The sequence below is a fragment of the Acinonyx jubatus genome, chromosome D3 (assembly GCF_027475565.1).
Source record: "Acinonyx jubatus isolate Ajub_Pintada_27869175 chromosome D3, VMU_Ajub_asm_v1.0, whole genome shotgun sequence".
In the NCBI taxonomy this organism is placed as follows: Eukaryota; Metazoa; Chordata; class Mammalia; order Carnivora; family Felidae; genus Acinonyx; species Acinonyx jubatus.
In genome coordinates this window covers 16,133,314-16,150,652 of record NC_069392.1, presented here as the reverse complement: position 1 = coordinate 16,150,652, position 17,339 = coordinate 16,133,314, and the positions used below count along the sequence as shown (strand labels likewise).

The window sequence follows — 17,339 nt, the reverse complement described above, 5'->3', positions numbered from 1 at the left end:
TCAGGCAACCACCCTGCCCACCCAGTCCAGAGTAGACCCCACCCCTCTTCCCGCTTACTGTGCAGCATATTTCATTTCTTCATTTATAACCTTCATCCCGCTGTCAAGTCACCCTGTTCATGTTCATTGCTTGTCTTCGCCCACTAGATTGTGAGCTCCGTGAGGGCAGAGACTTGGCCTTCTTCCCCGCAGTATCCCCAGCATCTAGAGCAGTGCCTGGCGCAATGGAGGTGCTCAATAAATGCTTGTTGAATGAATGAGTGATTTCTTGGCCTTTTTTAGGCTCCAACTTATACTAGGGGAGAGCATCTGTGGGAGGGAGGCTAAGGTTTAGAATCTGAAGCTGCATGGGTAGGATACCCTTCCCAGCTCACTGAGGGACTTTTCATTTTTCTAACATATTAAAGGCTCTTCTTGCCTTTGTCAATAGAGAATGCAATAAGAAATTACTTCTCTACTGCTGTCTCCATCCTCTGGAAACCAGGTGGCTGTGGACTTTGTGGGAGGTGGGGGAGGCCATGTGGCAGGTTTGGGGGCCCAAGTCACAGACTTTGGGCTGGCATGGTGCTGATTGTGGGACAGATCTCACTCCCTACTCTGTGGTAGGGAGGGAGGTCTGTTCCCTGGAGACGGAATTGGTTTGCTCGTTGCCTTTAGGAGATAAAGAAGAAGAAAGGTATAAAAGAGGAGGTGCAGCTGACCAGTAAGCAGAAGGAGATGCTGCAGGCCCAGCTGGACAAGGAGGCGCAGGTCCGGAGGCGGCTGCAGGAGGTGAGTGGCTGCTGCTACCACAGGCTAGACCTGCCCCTTGCTGTCCGGAGCAGGCCCTGCTGACCTGCCTCCTCGGCCAACTCTGCTTGCAGCTGGACGGTGAGCTGGAGGCAGCGCTGGGCCTGCTGGACACCATCCTCGCCAAGAACCCATCTGGCCTGACCCAGTATATCCCTGTTTTGGTCGACTCTTTCCTGCCCTTGCTGAAATCTCCCCTGGCTGCTCCCAGGATCAAGAACCCTTTCCTGTCCTTGGCTGCCTGCGTCATGCCCCCTAGGCTCAAGGCTTTGGGTTAGTTCTTGTTTGCTGGCTGTGGGTGGGGCCCACGGCAGCTCGGGAGGGGGTGGGGGATGCCCCTCAGCGCCTGTGGGGAGGCACACGGTGGTCTAGGCCAGCGACTTCTGTTTCCATAGGGAAGCAGCCTTGGAACCTCAAGCTGTATATCCTTGGGATCGACATGGAGCTCCCTCCTCTGTCCTCCCTCCTGTTTTATGTCTGTTGGTCCCTTCACTCTGAGTACAGACTTCTAAACACTAATCAGTGTGGTCTTTCTGTAACAATTTTAAAACTAATCAGTCAGAAATTCAGTGGCAGTGGGGTTGGTTTGATGCCACGTGGCTGGTCAGTGCAGCCCAGAGCTGCTGAGCAGCCACGTGTCCATGATGAGAGGTCTCTGTGACCCTTAGCTTTTTGTTAGCTATGGAGATTCAAAGACCAGGTAGTGGCTGGGTGTTATGGTGGCCTCACTCTCATGGGTTAATGGCCTTAAGCAGACTTTCTAGCTTAAAGGGGATATTCCTATGGGTGTGAGGCTAGAATCTGGGAACAGTTCTGAGTGAAAAAGTTAGTTGGTGCTTATGGAGCCTGCCAAAACTGTTAATGGCTGGCTGGGCTTATTACATGGAAGGTGGGAGCTCCAAATGGGTAGAGTTTTACCCTTTCTGAACAACTCTGGGCTCACACTTTTAACTTCTTAGTGTTGGAAGGACAGCTCCTGCTGGCGTACATGCCCCCCCTCCCCCCCCACCCCGGTGCTGCCATGAACATGAAATGAGAAATTAGGTTTGGCACAGCAGAACTAGGATTAAGGGATAACGTGCCTCTACCTGGGGGCCCTGGTTTGTGCCCAGGCCGGATTCTGTGTCTTTGTATCGGTCATCCCCTTTGGGTCCCTTCTGTTGGACATAGGCACTTTGGTGAGCCATGTGACTTTACGCCTGCTGAAGCCAGAGTGTGCCCTGGATAAGTCATGGTGCCAGGAAGAGCTGTCGGTGGCCGTGAAGAGGGCGGTGACCCTGCTGCATAGCCACACCATCAGCAGCAGGGTGGGCAAGGGTGAGCCAGGTGAGGAACAGTGCAGGTAAGGGCAGCGGGCACGAGGTGGTATATGCCGGTGCAGCAAGTTCGTGAGCCTCAGTGTCCCCCAGGGCTTCCTGTAGCTGTGGCCTTGGGCGAGTCACTTTCCTTCTTGGCCTTTGTTTCCTCCTCTGAAAAATGGGGGGTTGGACCAGATGGAGAATTTCTGAGTCCTGGTATTCTGTGAGCTACTGTGACCCCTCCCCGCCTTGGGAGCCTGCTTCTTGTCACTGGAATCTACCTGTGTGTTTTACCTTTCTCATCCTGGAAGTGGGCAGTGTTTGGGGTAGGAGCATGATGGGCTGCAGAACCAGGCTACCAGCTTTCATCCCTGTCATCATATCCTGTGCTTCTGGGCATCAGAAGGAGCCTCCAGCCTCCTTCACCCCTCCGCCTGCTCACCTGGAGAATGGAAACTGAGGCGGCAGCTTGGCAGATGCCTGCAAGAGTGTGTCTGTTGCTTACTCTCACAGATGCTGCGCCCCTGTCTGCGCCAGCCTTCTCCTTGGTCTTCCCGTTTCTAAAGATGGTGCTGACTGAGATGCCCCACCACAGCGAGGAGGAGGAAGAGCGCATGGCCCAGATTCTTCAGATCCTCACCGTCCATGCCCAACTGAGGGCCTCACCTAACAATCCCCCAGGGCGCGTGGATGAGGTTGGCAGGGGAGCTCGGCTCTATCCTTGGCTTGAGGCGGGTCAGGGAGGCAGGGGCTCTCCACACTTGGTTGGCCTATCACGGGTTCTGGTGGGGTAGTAGAGTGTGTGCATATATCTAGCACAGCAGCCATTGGTGAGGAGAACCCAAATGTTCTCTTTAGTGCAGCACTGACAGCCTCAAAGAAGCTTACGGGTCTCTTGAGAATTTCTGACTTGGAGAAGTTGAAGGATTTTTTTATTAATTTATTGTGTGGTTTTTGTTTTTGTTTTTTTTTTGTAACGTTTATTTACTCTGAGAACGTGTGAGCAGGCAAGCGGCAGAGGTAGAGGAAGAGAGAAAGAATCCCATGCAGGCTCCATGCCATCAGCAGAGAGCCCGATGCAGGGCTCAAACCCACAAACCGCAAGATCATGACCCAAGCCGAAATCAAGAGTCAGATGCTTAATCAACAGAGCCACCTAGGCACCCCTGTTTTGTTAGTTTTTTTTCTAACTCAGAAGATAATTTTGATCACGCTGCCTTTGACTTCCTTGTGATTTTGAGATTAGACCTCATTCACTGAAGGGTTTCCTTTTTAACATATGTTCTGAAAATGTGCCAAAGTAACGTATGTATGTGTTTAAAAATTCCAAGAACGTAAAAAAAAAAAAAAAAAAAAATCCAGGAACATAGAAGCCAAAAAAAAAAAAAAAAAAAATATATATATATATATATGTGTGTGTGTGTGTGTGTGTGTGTATACATATATACACATACGTATATATACATACTGCCCCACACAGGCAAAAATTGATTGTCCTGCTTTCATATGACCATATGCTCCATTCTTCTTTAATGCCAGCGGCTTTACAGGCTGTGTAGGGTTCTGTGCTGCAGGTGCGCCAATGTTTCAATGAACTCTTCCTGTTGGTATTTTCCCTATCTTGAGCAGCACTGCACTATGCCGCCTTGTATACATATGACCCTTGTGCAGCCGCATAAGCATTTCCATAGGACACATTCTTGGGCATGGAGTTGCCAGGTTATGTGGTGTGCTCTGAGCTAGACCCTCACCAAGAGTTCTGTCTCTGTACCTAACACAACCTCAGGTGGTAATTCACCTTGCCAACGGTGGGTAAAAGAATAGTATCCCATTTCATCCTGCATTTCTTTACTACTTGTAAAGTGAAATATCCCTGTGTTTGTGGGTCATCTGTACTTCGTGTACTGTGAATTTAAAGTATGTTTCAGAATGTACTTGTTTTGAGTCCCTGAGGATGGTGGCCGACTGGGGTTGGCTCCCATGGAGTTAGTGGTAAAGCTGACAGTGTTTCTACAGTGGAGTCGGCCGTATGACCCAGAATGTTCCCCTGAGGGTGAGAGGATGCTGTTTGTGTTCCTAGGTGTGGTTGCAGACCTTCCCCAGAGCCTCACCCTGACTTCCCTACATTTCTCTCCTAGAATGGCCCGGAGCTGCTGCCTCGTGTGGCCATGTTGCGCCTTCTGACTTGGGTGATCGGGACAGGCTCTCCCCGCCTGCAGGTGATCTGGTTTTCAGTTGGCTATTGCTGCAACTCATTTTGTGACTCTGAGCTCAGTTCCCAGTGCTTGGGGTTGAATCCTGGTTCTCTTTCTTATCCCTCACTTTTGGATTCAAGCTAAAAGGCTATTTTAAAGTGCCAGTCTGAATATTCTCAACTAGTTATGGCCAGCCTGAATATTCTGCATGGGCTGTGCCATTAGCTTGGCCTAGAGCAGGGGGCTTGGACCCACGAGGGCTTTGGGGTGGGTGTCCTCAGTTCATATCCCTCTGTGGGCCCCTCAGCCCATCACCCGGCCTCCTGCCTGATCCCATAGAAGTAAGTAATTTGCTGGACCGAGCCCAGCGCATCAATGTTTTCCTTAGGTTCTGGCTTCAGACACCCTGACTACCCTGTGTGCCAGCAGCAGTGGCGAGGATGGCTGTGCCTTTGCAGAGCAGGAGGAAGTGGATGTGCTGCTCTGTGCCTTACAGTCCCCTTGTGCCAGCGTGCGGGACACTGCGCTCCGGGTACGTGCCCACTCCCTTCTGGGGTTGCTGGGGTATTCCTTGTCTCTCAGTGCAAGTATTTGAATTGCATGAGGGACATTCTTTCAAATGATGGGAAATGCCTCACATCTGCACCAGGGTGTCCTGGAGGCAAAGAAAAGAGGTCATTGGGTGGGTCAGGGTCATTGTAGGAAGGGGAGCAACAAAGCAGCTGTCAGTGTGTCACTGGCCATTTTTTCTTTACCTTGGAAGACTTGACCAGATTTTTAAAATGGAGTGTGGATCTTGGTACTTTTATAGACAGATAAAACTCAGTGGATTAGTTTGTTTTTTCTTTTTCCCTTTTTTTTTTTTTTTTAAGTTTTTTATTTCCTTTTGAGAGAGGGAGCGAGAGAGTGTGCACACGCACGTACACGCAGGGGAGGGGCAGAGAGACAGAGAATCCCAAGCAGGTTCTGCACTGCCAGCGTGAAGCCTGACATGGAGCTGGAACCCATGAACCAAACTGTGAGATCATGACCCGAGCCGAAATCAAGAGTTGGATGTCTAACTGACTTGAGCCACCCAGGTGCCCCTGTTTTTTCAACTCATCACCTTGTGCTTGGGCTTTTCTTGGTGCTTTTGGAACACAGACTAAAGGTTCCCCTTGGAATATGAGACAGGGCTTCCTGATGCCAGTCTGCTGCCTCTTGCTATTGATCTGTGACTGAGTTTTCACTGGTTCTTGGCAAGATGTGGAAGACAATAGCCATGTGGAAAATTTTTCTCAAAGAAAACAAAGGGAATGTCTTTTTTTCTGACGTTTGTCTTGCACACTGAGAGTTTTAAAATTTTATGGTAAAAAAGATTCTATCCCCACATGCCCGTCATTTCACAAAGGGAAAGCTGTTTGAGGAACTTAGAGTTAATTTTAATTGATTTAATTTTGAAGACCCATGTGTGGCTGGTGGCTACGTCTTGGATAGTACAGCCTTAGAGGGAGGTAAAGAGGCAGCTCAGAGGCTCTGGTCAAAGGTTGGGCCTCACCTGTCCCATCCCACCCCCTCTCAGGGACTGATGGAACTCCACATGGTATTGCCAGCGCCTGATACCGACGAGAAGAATGGCCTGAACCTTCTGCGGAGGCTCTGGGTGGTCAAGTTTGACAAGGAGGAAGAGATCCAGAAGCTGGCTGAGAGGTGAGAGCCACTGGAAGATTGTTTTGGTTTTTTTTTCCTGCTCTGTCCTCTCTTCCCTTATGAAATAACTGGACCCAGAGAGCTCAGCCAACAGCAAGAGAAGGGCTGGGTGGTCGTGTTTGGCAGAGTGGATGTTGCAAACCCTTGTCTCACTAGCCCCCGACTTTGTTTGGTCTGCTACAGGCTCTGGTCAACGATGGGCCTAGATCTGCAGCCGGACCTCTGCTCCTTGCTGATAGACGATGTCATCTATCACGAGGCAGCTGTGAGGCAGGCCGGGGCTGAAGCCCTCTCCCAGGCTGTGGCACGGTACCAGCGGCAGGCGGCAGAGGTTATGGGCAGGCTCATGGAGATTTACCAGGAGAAGCTCTATGTGAGTGGCCTGTGCGCCCTGCTGCGGGCTGGGCTGTGTGAGAGTGGGTTGGACTCTGCTCGGCCTCCGACCTGCTCCAGATAGGAGTCTTGGAGCCCACTGTGACCCAGGGTGGCTGTGACTGATCTCCCACCTCACAGCTGACGGCTGGCCTGCCTGGGTTGACTGGAGAGTGCACAGCAGTACATTTATCAGCCTGTCTTTTGCAGCGGCCACCCCCAGTGCTGGATGCTTTGGGACGAGTTATCTCTGAATCTCCTCCAGATCAGTGGGAAGCCAGGTATAATGGCCGTTGCCATCTTGTTCCACTCAGAGCTTTCTGAGATATCTCAGGTTGGGTGAGTTGGGTGCCAAGAGGAGGCAACGTGGAATAACGGGACAGTGGAAGGAAAGGGCAAGACCTCCCTCTGAGTCAGACCTCAGTTCAAGTCCTGGCTCCTCCTGGGCTAGCTGAGTGACTTTGGCATGTTTCTCCTTTCCTCCAAGCCTCTGTTTCCTCAGAGGTCCCTGGGGACCTTCTCACTGCTCTATAGCTGAAAAGGATAGTATGTTCACTTCCAAGTGCCTTTACCTCTGATTCTCTTACCTCTCTCCCCTCCTGCAGCCTGTCCTGGAGGTAGGGTGGGCATTGTACTCACAGGTGGGGAAACAGAGGCAGAGCTTGTTAGTGCCCAAGGTCGCCCTGGAGGGAAGTAAACTCTGGGCAGATGGCAGGAGGTCTCCATTTGACAAATGGGTTGTTGAGACGATTGTCTAGACTGGTGGTAAGCACTGGGCAGTGGGCTCCATGCTGTGCTCTGCACCCCAGAGGGAGCTGCTGTAAGCTCCCTTTTCTTGTGGCAGGTCGGGGAAGATTCCGCCACAGAGGAGGCTCCTGGCCGGCCCTCGCCGCCTGACACGCTACCCCCTTATTTCTTAGGTGTGGCTTGGCTTTGGCCCTAAACAAGCTCTCCCAGTGTTTGGATAGCTCTCAGGTGAAGCCCCTCTTTCAGTTTTTTGTCCCTGATGCTCTCAACGACCGAAACCCAGATGTCCGGAAGTGCATGTTGGATGCAGCCCTTGCGACCCTCAACACCCATGGGAAGGTAAAAGATCTCAGCCAGCTGAGGGGGTGAGGAGCAGGCAGGGCAGGAGGCAGGGCTAAGCAGTGGTGACACAGGGAGGCTGAGTGTCAGGAGGCCTGGTGGGCCACTGGCCCCATGCAAGATTTCATTTTTCTTTTCTTGAGCCCAAAAGACCCTGTAAGGTAGTTAAATTCTTGTAAGTCCACTGCATTCCTGCCAGAAAACTGGGAAACCTGCTGGCATTACTGACTGGCTTGTCAGGATGCCGGTCCCAGAGCCAGACACGGTCTTGGTCCTTGGGGCAGAGACCATCATCCCCAGGTACAGCCTGTAGGGTTAATTTGAGGCTCAGGGTGGGCTTGGCTTTCCAGGAGAACGTCAACTCACTGCTGCCAGTGTTCGAGGAGTTCCTGAAGAATGCGCCCAATGATGCCAGCTACGATGCCGTGCGGCAGAGTGTGGTGGTCCTCATGGGCTCTCTGGCCAAGCACCTGGACAAGAGCGACCCCAAAGTGAAGCCCATTGTTGCCAAACTCATCGCTGCCCTCTCTACCCCCTCCCAGCAGGTACCTGCCTCCTGGCTTGGGGCCCACAAGCCAGCTAGGGAATTGGGACTGACTGTAGATAGATGTACCTCTGTGTGCTAGTGCCGAGTTGGGCATCAGGGTCCAGAAGGGCCAGTTCTCAGCGAGGAGTCATCCTCTGTCTCGGGACAGCCTGGTTTATGGTCAAGAACACCCTTGGAGAGGGAGTTACTTTGTTCCAGTAGGCTTCATACTAGGTGTTTTCATTTTTTTCCCTATTCATTTACTAACAGTTGTTTTTTGCACTTAGTGTAAACCCAGCACTCCTTATGCTGAGCTTTCCCTGACCTTCTGTGTGTTCCTTACACATTTCAGGGACCTTTTAATGTAGTCTCCCAAGCCATAGTGTGAGGATTGTTGTTTTCTTTTCTGAAAATATATGTTCCCCTCCCCACCCCCAAGTGACTTACATTTTGGAGTACTCAGAATGTTCTCGTCAAATGTAGCTTTGCAAAATTGTGGTAAAAGAAATTCAGACACTCACCTGCCCGAGCCTCTGATAGCACAGCATATTGAGCTATGGCTAGAAGACAGAATTGATCATGTCTTTTGGTACCAGTTAATCTGGGCCTGGCCCTGTGAGGCCCAGCTGAATTTCCAGTGCCTTTGACAAATTAGAAAACTTGGGCCATTTTTAAGGAACACCGTAATGCACTTCTCCCTGGACCATTCTTTGCAAGTGGGTTTAGTCTTCCTGGAGTTTCTCTCACCTGCCCAGGCCTAACAGATGTGCACCCTGAGGGAGCCCGCATCATCCATGGGCGTATAACACTGTTTGCTTGTCTGACGCCCTGTGTTGTCTGACAGACAGTGGCTGAGGTGGGCTTTGGGGACATCATGTGGTGAGATGCTGCGTAGGACTGTGGCAACTCCCAGGAACCGGCCGTAGTTGAGCTGTGGCGCTGACTAGGTGGGCTCCTCCTGTAGGTGCAGGAATCTGTGGCCAGCTGCTTGCCACCTCTCGTGCCAGCCATCAAAGAGGACGCAGGAGGGATGATCCAGAGGCTGATGCAGCAGCTGCTGGAGTCAGACAAGTACGCAGAGCGCAAAGGGGCCGCCTATGGGCTGGCAGGGCTGGTGAAGGGCCTGGGTATCCTGTCACTAAAACAGCAGGAAATGATGGCTGCGCTGACTGATGCCATCCAGGATAAGAAGAACTTCCGCCGGCGAGAGGGTGAGTGTCTCTGAGCTTGGGGCTGCCTAATATGGGAAGTCGGTTCCCACAGCTGCCACAGGAAGGAATCTATCGGGCTTTTCCTTCCTCACTGAAGAGTTGGTGTTTGTGTGTGTGCTGTTGAGGAGGCAGATTGTGTAACTTGTTCCATCTGGTCCTTGCTGATGTGGCCTAGACTTTATTTCTTACTCAGAGACCATCAGCCAAGAGAGAATTGGCCTTACTGGCATTAGTGCCAAGAAGTGACAGACACTCCCTTGTTCTCTCCCTCTTTCTGCTCAGCCATATCCCTGTTCTGGGGGAGGCAGAGGGTGCTGCTCCCTCACAGGGCAGCCGATTTAGTCCTACAGCTGCCTTGATTGTGTCCAAAGGGTGAGGAAGTGGCAGGAAGGTTATCTTGTGGCTGCCTTCAGAGCACAGTCTGTTCCCAGCTGTCCCACCCTCTCCCCCAGGAGCCCTCTTTGCCTTCGAGATGCTCTGCACCATGCTGGGGAAGCTCTTCGAGCCATACGTGGTTCATGTGCTGCCCCATCTGCTGCTGTGCTTCGGGGATGGGAACCAGTACGTGCGTGAGGTAAGTCCTGAGGCTGCACGTGAGACCCACTGGCAGCCAGCCTGCCGCTGGCTGTGAGTTTCAGCCACGGGTCGGAGGTGGTGGAAGGGCCCGCTTCCAGAACCTCTCCACCTATACCTTGGGCACCGGTCTCTTCTGATTCCCAGTAAAGTGCTGAAGCTCTGTGAGGTGAGAAACTCTCCTTCTCAGCTGTGACTATAGGCCCAGGCACAGGGTCTGACACAGGAGACCCCAATTAAGTGTTGGTCGCCAGGGGGAACACTCAGTCTGCTGTCAGGCCTTGACCCTTGCTTGGGCAAGGAGGCCCCTGATTGCCTTTTCTTCTCCCTTGAGGCTGCAGATGATTGTGCCAAGGCTGTGATGAGCAACCTGAGTGCTCACGGGGTAAAGCTGGTGCTCCCCTCCTTACTGGCTGCCCTGGAGGAGGAATCCTGGAGGACCAAAGCTGGTAAGCTGCTTCCTTCTATGTCTCTGTCCAACTTCCTTTTCTGAAGACTGCCCTTGCAGGGATCCAGGAAGCCATCTAGGGGTCTTGTCCTGTGCATGTGTGCTCCCCAGCCCATGGGAAGGCCAAGACCCTCTGAGTCATCATGCGCCTCAGTCCTTCAATAATTTGTGCGCTTTCATGCAAAGAACAGGCCCCTGGCAGGAACCATTGCCCTCAGCGAGGAAATCCCAGAGCCTTAAAATTAGTCTGTGGCTACTTTCTGTGACTTTAAAGTTTTTTCCCCCTTAAGTTCCTTTTTAAAAATAGAATCTTATCTGGCATCCAAATATGCAAAGCAGATACAAGCAGAGCTGTTCTGGTTTGGGCAGGGTCAAGATCTGGGGCCTTCCTACTTGACCTCTCCTTTGGCCTTCCCCTCAGTCCTTCAGGCTTTGCCCTGCAGTTTGAAAAATCACAGATCTAAATGAGTTTCTTCACATGTGAGTAAAGAAACTAGGCCAGAGAGATTCAGTGAATCGGCCTTAGACCACCACCAGGACTCAGCCAGGTTTTCCCCCATCCTGGTCTCTCCTCTTTTCCCTATACCGCCTTGCATGACACCCAGAATCCTGTGGCTCAGTAGGACTCAGGAGCATTGTGCTCGCTCTGCTGGAGTCACATCACCCCCCAACTTCCTTGCCCCTCCCCCTGGGGACTGCCTGAGGGGCCACAGTCTGCAGTCTGCCACACTCTGCAGAGGGGCAGGCCGGTTGTCCCTTGCTCAGGCAGCTGGCACAAGTGGCTCCCTGGCCTGTGCTCAGTGATTCCATGCTTGGCCTGTGTCTGCCATCTGCAGGGTCGGTGGAGCTGCTTGGGGCAATGGCGTACTGTGCTCCCAAGCAGCTGTCATCCTGCCTGCCCAACATCGTGCCCAAGCTTACGGAGGTGCTCACTGACTCCCATGTCAAAGTGCAGAAGGCTGGACAGCAGGCGCTCAGGCAGATCGGCTCCGTCATCAGGAATCCGGAGATCCTGGGTATGCTTCTCCCTGGCTCCTCCTCCCATCCCCGGACACTGCAGGGAACAGGCATTCAGCAAAGATCTTTGCCCTCTGAGGACAGATATGCTCACATTGAAATAACCTCTAAATTCTGGGAAGCCCTTTTTCTAGAACAATTAGTGGGAAGTAGTTTGGAAGTAGTTTTGCCACTGGTCTGGAGCTGTCATCGTTGACTGCATAAATGGAGAAACTGAGTCATTGGCTCAGAAGCGCTTGACTCTGAGAGATCCTGTGCACTAAGCTGAGCCCTGAAGTCAACAGAATTAAATGACATATTCTGGGCCACATCAGCATCGTACATTATTTGGGAACTTTCTATTCTGTTTCATTGCAGAAGATATGTGATAGAGGGGAAGATTAGGGAAGGGTTATTCCCCTTAATTGTGCTCTGTAGTGTGGTTCTTTTTTAAAAATATATTTACTTCAGAGAGAATGCATGCTTGCGGGGGAGAGGGGCAGAGGGAGAGAATCCCAAGCAGGCTCCACACTCAGCCCAGTGCCATGACTCTGGGATCATGACCTGAGCCGAAATCAAGAGACGCTCAACCGACTGAGCCATCCGGGCGCCCCTGTCGTGTGGTTCTTGATTGAGTGATGGCAAGAGGTTGATTTCTAGAAACAAAACCCAGCAGCCACCTCGCTAAGCAAGGTGAATTTTTAAGCTTTAGTGTGGAACATAGGTAATTGTTCAATGTAGTTCAGCCAGGCGTTACCAGACTTTTGTTTATTCAGAAGATGATGTTTTCTGTGTGGTTTTGTTTTTTAAGGGATGAATAGGTATACTTGGGTTTTGTTGTCTTTTACAATGTTCAACAGCCTTGGAGATTCCTAAGGCTCGGAAACAGTCTTGATCTCTATCAAAGGAAGGGAAGTGCTTTCATTTTGAGAATCCAGCATGGGGTGTGTGTGTGTGTGTGTGTGTGTGTGTGTGTGTGTGTTTAAATTAAGATATGACTTGCATAATATTAAAATCACTTTTTAAAAATGTATACAATTCGGTGTTTTTTTTTTGTATATTCACAAAATTACACGAGCATCACCACAGTCTATTTCCAGGACATTTTCCTCACCCCAAAAAGAAATCTCCTACCTGTTAGCATTCACTCTTCATTCCCTTTCCTGCCTCTGGGCCCTGATAGCCACTAATAGGCTTTCTGTTTCTTTGCATTTACCTGTTGCAGACACTTCGTATAGTGGGATCATATGCGTTTGTCCCTTTGTGTCTAGCGTCTTGAGCTTAGCATAATGTTTTTAAGGTTCATCCATGTTGTAGCATGCATCAGTGCTTTCTTAATGGCCCAATAATCCATCTTGTGGATAGACCACATTTTGTTTATTAAGTCATCTTTTGATGGACATTTGGGTTGTTTCTGCTTATTAGCTGTTTGAAATAATGCTGCTATAAACATTTGCGTACATGGTGGTGTTTTTAGACATGTTCAGGTCTCTTAGGTACCTAGGAATGGAAATTGCTGGGTCATGATATGGTAACTGTCTGCCTTTCTCAGGAACTGCTAGACTGTTTTCCAAAGTGGCTGGATCACTTGACATTCCCGGCAGCAGTGTGTGAGAGTTCTCATTGCCTACGCTGTTATTGTCTGTCTTTTTTGGTCATAGCCACCCTAGTGCATGTGAAGTGGCATCTAATCGTGGTTTCGATTTACATTTCCCTAATGACTAATGATGTTGAACTTTTTCGTGGGCTTCTTGGCCATTTGCATATCTCCTTTGGAGAACTCTTAAAATCTTTTGCCTATTTTTTAATCGGGTTGTTAGTTTTTGTTTTTTTTTCAATTGTTGGCCAGCATGGGTCTTCACAGGGGATGAATTCCCCAGACTTTGGAAAAGATAAGCCAGGTATTTCTCTTGGCATTTCTTTTGCCAGGCTGGTGGTGCTCACATGAAGAGCTTGTTTTATCTGGGTGTAACTCCTCTGAGCATTGTGTGTTTCATTGCCACCACTGGCTTGGGGCATTTGGCGTCTCAAAACAGTTTCTTTGCAAAACCACTCTGGGCTGCCCCTTCCACGATCAGGCACTGTGGTGCCTGAGCTGCGCTCCCGCGGAGGCTGAGCACTGTGGCTGCAGCTCAGCTCCCACTGAAAGCAGACTCTAGTTGTCCTGCTAGATCAAGCTGCTCAGTGCAAAGGGGTGACAGCTGCTACTTTCTTCCTGGCGGAGCAGGGATTGCTCTTTGTAAACAGGCTGGCTTCCACAGCTGGTGACTTGTGGGGTTCCAGTGAGGGGTGGCCCCGGACTCCTTTCTCTTCTGACCCCATGTAGTTCTGGGGACTCGGCAGTTTTGCCGCTCCTGAGACTCGTGTAGACCAGCTTCTCTCTTGTTTGGACATGCAGCCATTGCCCCTGTCCTGCTGGATGCCCTGACGGACCCCTCCAGAAAGACCCAGAAGTGCTTGCAGACCCTGCTGGATACCAAGTTTGTTCACTTCATCGATGCCCCATCCTTGGCCCTCATCATGCCCATTGTCCAGAGAGCCTTTCAGGACCGTTCCACGGACACGCGGAAGATGGCAGCCCAGATTATCGGCAACATGTACTCCCTGACGGACCAGAAGGTAGCAGCCCAGCTGGCGCTGGCGCTGGTGCTGGACAGACCAGTAGATGCTGGTTTAGGGCACAGGGTCCTTGCCCGCAGTAGACACAGAAGAGCTGTCTGGGCTTTTGTCCCTGTTTATGTTTAGGGGACGAAATGCACAATTTTGGGGTGGAGGGTAGGAATCTAGGCTCTCTGGGCATTTTTTTTTTTTTTTAAATCTTAATGTTTTTATTTATTTTTGAGACAGAGACAGAGCATGAGCAGGGGAGGGGCAGAGAGAGGGGGAGACACAGAATCTGAAACAGGCTCCAGGCTCTGAGCTGTCAGCACAGAGCCCGACGCGGGGCTCAAACTCACAGAGTGTCAGATCGTGACCTGACTCTCTGGGCATCTTGTAGAGCACAATGGTTTAAGCTCTTATTAGGTCAGATTAGGCCCCAGAGGAGGCCATCCATGCATGGGCTCTTTTACAGACTTTGGGGGAAGAAAGGCCCAGCCTGGCCCCATGTGGGCAAAGTGGCCACTGCTCTGCTTGCAGTTCTCATCACAAGCTTTTACTTCTGTAAGCCTATAAATTAGAGGAAATTAGCCTAGTTTGGGAGATTTACTTTACCTGCTCCCAGGGGCCTGCATGTGTGAGCTCACTGTCTCCCACAGTCATAGTTTGCTGGCTGAAGGTATGGGCACAAGAGATAAAGTGGACAAGGGATATTAGTCCTAGAGAATTTGGGAAATGGGAAAATTGGTGAAACAAAAAATTGTATCTGTAGTTCTCCAATATGGAAATGGTTACTGCTAATGATTTTTATTACATCAAAAAAAATTGTATTCCTAAACATAAGCTGATTTTTAATGAGTTATGAGTTATTACATATGAGTTATTCACAAAACTGGTTTTTAAATAGTTCTTTAATATTCTGATACATTTCTATACCATAACTTATATAATCCTGTTGTCGGTCCTATACTGTCCAAGGTTTTCTGCTATTTTAAATGATGCTACAGCGAACATAAGGCTTTTTCTATATTTAAAACTGTTCCCTAAAGCTGAATGCTATACCAAGAGACATAAACCTTTTAAGGTGAAGAACGGGAAGATGATAACACTGTTCTGAAGGGAAAGTGCCAGAAATAATTTCCTAGATTCCAGAGGCTGGACAAGCCTTGGTCCTGAGATAAGGTCAGGAGGAGGAAGAGCATTGAACTCTAGTTGGGGGCTCTCTGTACCCATTGAGGGTGGGCCTCAGATCCCTCACAGGTTTCCTGGGTGATCATCTGGGGTACCAGTTAGTGGGGTTCCTTGCCAGTTGTCCTTCCCTGCTGGCTGTGGGAGCAGCCCTGCTGCGCTCTCCTTGTCAGCAGAATGGTGAGGTCAGTGGCCACACCGGAACAGGACCCAGAGGAAGCAGGAGCCAGGCCTCCACCTGAGTCACCTCTTGTGTTGTTGCAGGACTTAGCTCCTTACCTGCCAAGCGTGACGCCTGGCCTGAAAGCCTCTCTTTTGGACCCTGTACCTGAGGTGAGTCTGGGAGGAGAGGCAGGCAGGAGCTTGTTATTTTAGCCCACTCCTCAGAAAATTGATTCCTGGGAATTCTCTATAAGCTGCTTTTGCATTTGTCTGGTAAAGGGAAGGAGATCCTAGGGGCCCCTGCCTGCTCCTGTGCGGGCACCTGGTTTTGAGCCGCTGCAACTCTACCATCCTGCTTCTTGGTTACCTGGCAGGTGCGGACAGTGTCTGCAAAGGCTCTTGGGGCCATGGTGAAGGGCATGGGGGAGTCGTGCTTTGAGGACTTGCTGCCATGGCTTATGGAGACGCTGACCTATGAGCAGAGCTCTGTGGATCGCTCAGGCGCTGCACAAGGTGAGGCCAGGGCAGGCCCAGGGGCCAGACCAGGAATGCTGTCTAGGATCCTTCCGATCCAGCGAGTTCATTCTGTCCTTTTGTTACAGGGTTGGCCGAGGTCATGGCTGGCTTGGGGGTGGAGAAGTTGGAAAAGCTGATGCCAGAAATCGTGGCTACAGCCAGCAAAGTGGACATTGCACCCCATGTCCGAGATGGCTATATCATGATGTTCAACTACCTGCCCATCACCTTTGGGGACAAGTTCACTCCTTATGTGGGGCCCATCATCCCATGTATCCTCAAAGTAGGCACCAGGGACCATGCTGAGGGTACCATTACTGAGGGGGGCAGGGTGCATGTGCTCTCCTTGGAGTCTAGGCTCCCTAGCAGCTGGGACTAGGAGGCAAGAATCCTCATCCTGCTCTTCTGGGAGTCCCATTTCCTTTGGGTCTGGTGCCTTGGGGGAAGCAGCCCTGGCTGACCCACCCTCTGTCTGCACAGGCTCTTGCTGATGAGAATGAGTTTGTGCGTGACACTGCCCTGCGTGCAGGCCAGCGGGTCATTTCCATGTACGCCGAGACAGCCATCGCTCTGCTGCTGCCCCAGCTGGAGCAAGGCCTCTTTGATGATCTTTGGAGAATAAGGCAAGGACTCGGGTGGAAAGACCCAGTGGCCCCGGCTTTGCGTTTTGGGAACTCTGAGAAACGAGGAGCAGGAATGTTGCTGAGAACTCTTTTCAATTCTCTCTAGACTCGCACTCTTAAGCACTCAGTGTGACTCTCCAGTTTCATGTAGCAGTGTCTCTATTCTGATTCTCTTTTGAAAAGTTTGCTCTATTCAGTTCTTCAGTTTGTATGAAAATTTTATTTTTTTATTAAAAAATGTTTTTAATGATTATTTTGTGTGTGTGTGTGTGTGTGAGAGAGAGAGAGAGAGAGGGAGTGTGTGTGTGTGTGTGTGTGTGTGTGTATGTATCTGTGCATGTACATGCACAAGCAGGGGAGGGGCAGATAGGGAGAGAGAGAAAGAATACCAAGTAGGTCTCGCGATGCCAGTACAGAGCCTGATGCAGGGCTCGAACTCATGAACTGTGAAATCATACCTGAGCCAAAATCAAGAATCAGACACTTAACTGACTGAGCCACCCAGGCGCCCCTTTATGGGTTTTTTTGAATCTTCACTTCAAATAGGACTGTGATTTTTGTAGTCATTAAAAACAATAAACCTAATTTAATTTGAAGAGAAGTAAGGTTTATCCTTCTAGGCCTCTTCTTAGTGATGATCATTTCTGATGATCAGCATTCCTGATTTTCTGTTAATGTTTCTTTCTGTACTCTCCCTCTTCGTTGTAATTTTTATTACAGAAACTTTCACCTATGCTTTTAAAAAATGTTGATTTTTCCCATTGTTAAAGTAATATGTCTTCATTAGTAGAAAACTTGGGAAGAAAATAATATGAGAAAGTGTAAAGAAACAAAAATCTTCTAGGGTCACCGAGGTGGCTCAGTCAGTTGAATGTCCCCGACTCTTGATTTTGTCTCAGGTCATGATCCCAGGCTTGTGGGATTGAGCCCCACATCGGATTTGGTATGAGCATGGATCCTGCTTGAGACTGACTCACTCTCTCTCTCTCTCTCTCTCTCTCTCTCTCTCTCTCTCTCTCTCCCTCTCCCCCTCCCTCCCTCTCTCCCTCTCTCCCTCCCTCCCTCCCTC

At 50.3% G+C, this 17,339-nt stretch overlaps 1 protein-coding gene across 1 annotated transcript in view; it reads left to right on the top strand.

The window, feature by feature from the left end:
- The window catches only part of GCN1 (GCN1 activator of EIF2AK4), a 58,321-nt gene that overhangs the window by 25,611 nt on the left and 15,371 nt on the right, over positions 1 to 17,339 (top strand). Inside the window, exons 23-42 of the mRNA XM_027043943.2 lie at positions 658 to 771; positions 864 to 1,062; positions 1,960 to 2,115; positions 2,601 to 2,782; positions 4,226 to 4,306; positions 4,671 to 4,814; positions 5,844 to 5,971; positions 6,155 to 6,344; positions 6,554 to 6,624; positions 7,264 to 7,429; positions 7,780 to 7,974; positions 8,920 to 9,166; positions 9,619 to 9,740; positions 10,074 to 10,188; positions 11,024 to 11,203; positions 13,582 to 13,802; positions 15,234 to 15,302; positions 15,506 to 15,644; positions 15,734 to 15,930; positions 16,128 to 16,270. Of these exons, the coding sequence (XP_026899744.1) occupies positions 658 to 771; positions 864 to 1,062; positions 1,960 to 2,115; positions 2,601 to 2,782; positions 4,226 to 4,306; positions 4,671 to 4,814; positions 5,844 to 5,971; positions 6,155 to 6,344; positions 6,554 to 6,624; positions 7,264 to 7,429; positions 7,780 to 7,974; positions 8,920 to 9,166; positions 9,619 to 9,740; positions 10,074 to 10,188; positions 11,024 to 11,203; positions 13,582 to 13,802; positions 15,234 to 15,302; positions 15,506 to 15,644; positions 15,734 to 15,930; positions 16,128 to 16,270 (3,059 nt within the window). The remainder of the gene's footprint in view (positions 1 to 657; positions 772 to 863; positions 1,063 to 1,959; positions 2,116 to 2,600; positions 2,783 to 4,225; positions 4,307 to 4,670; positions 4,815 to 5,843; positions 5,972 to 6,154; positions 6,345 to 6,553; positions 6,625 to 7,263; positions 7,430 to 7,779; positions 7,975 to 8,919; positions 9,167 to 9,618; positions 9,741 to 10,073; positions 10,189 to 11,023; positions 11,204 to 13,581; positions 13,803 to 15,233; positions 15,303 to 15,505; positions 15,645 to 15,733; positions 15,931 to 16,127; positions 16,271 to 17,339) is intronic.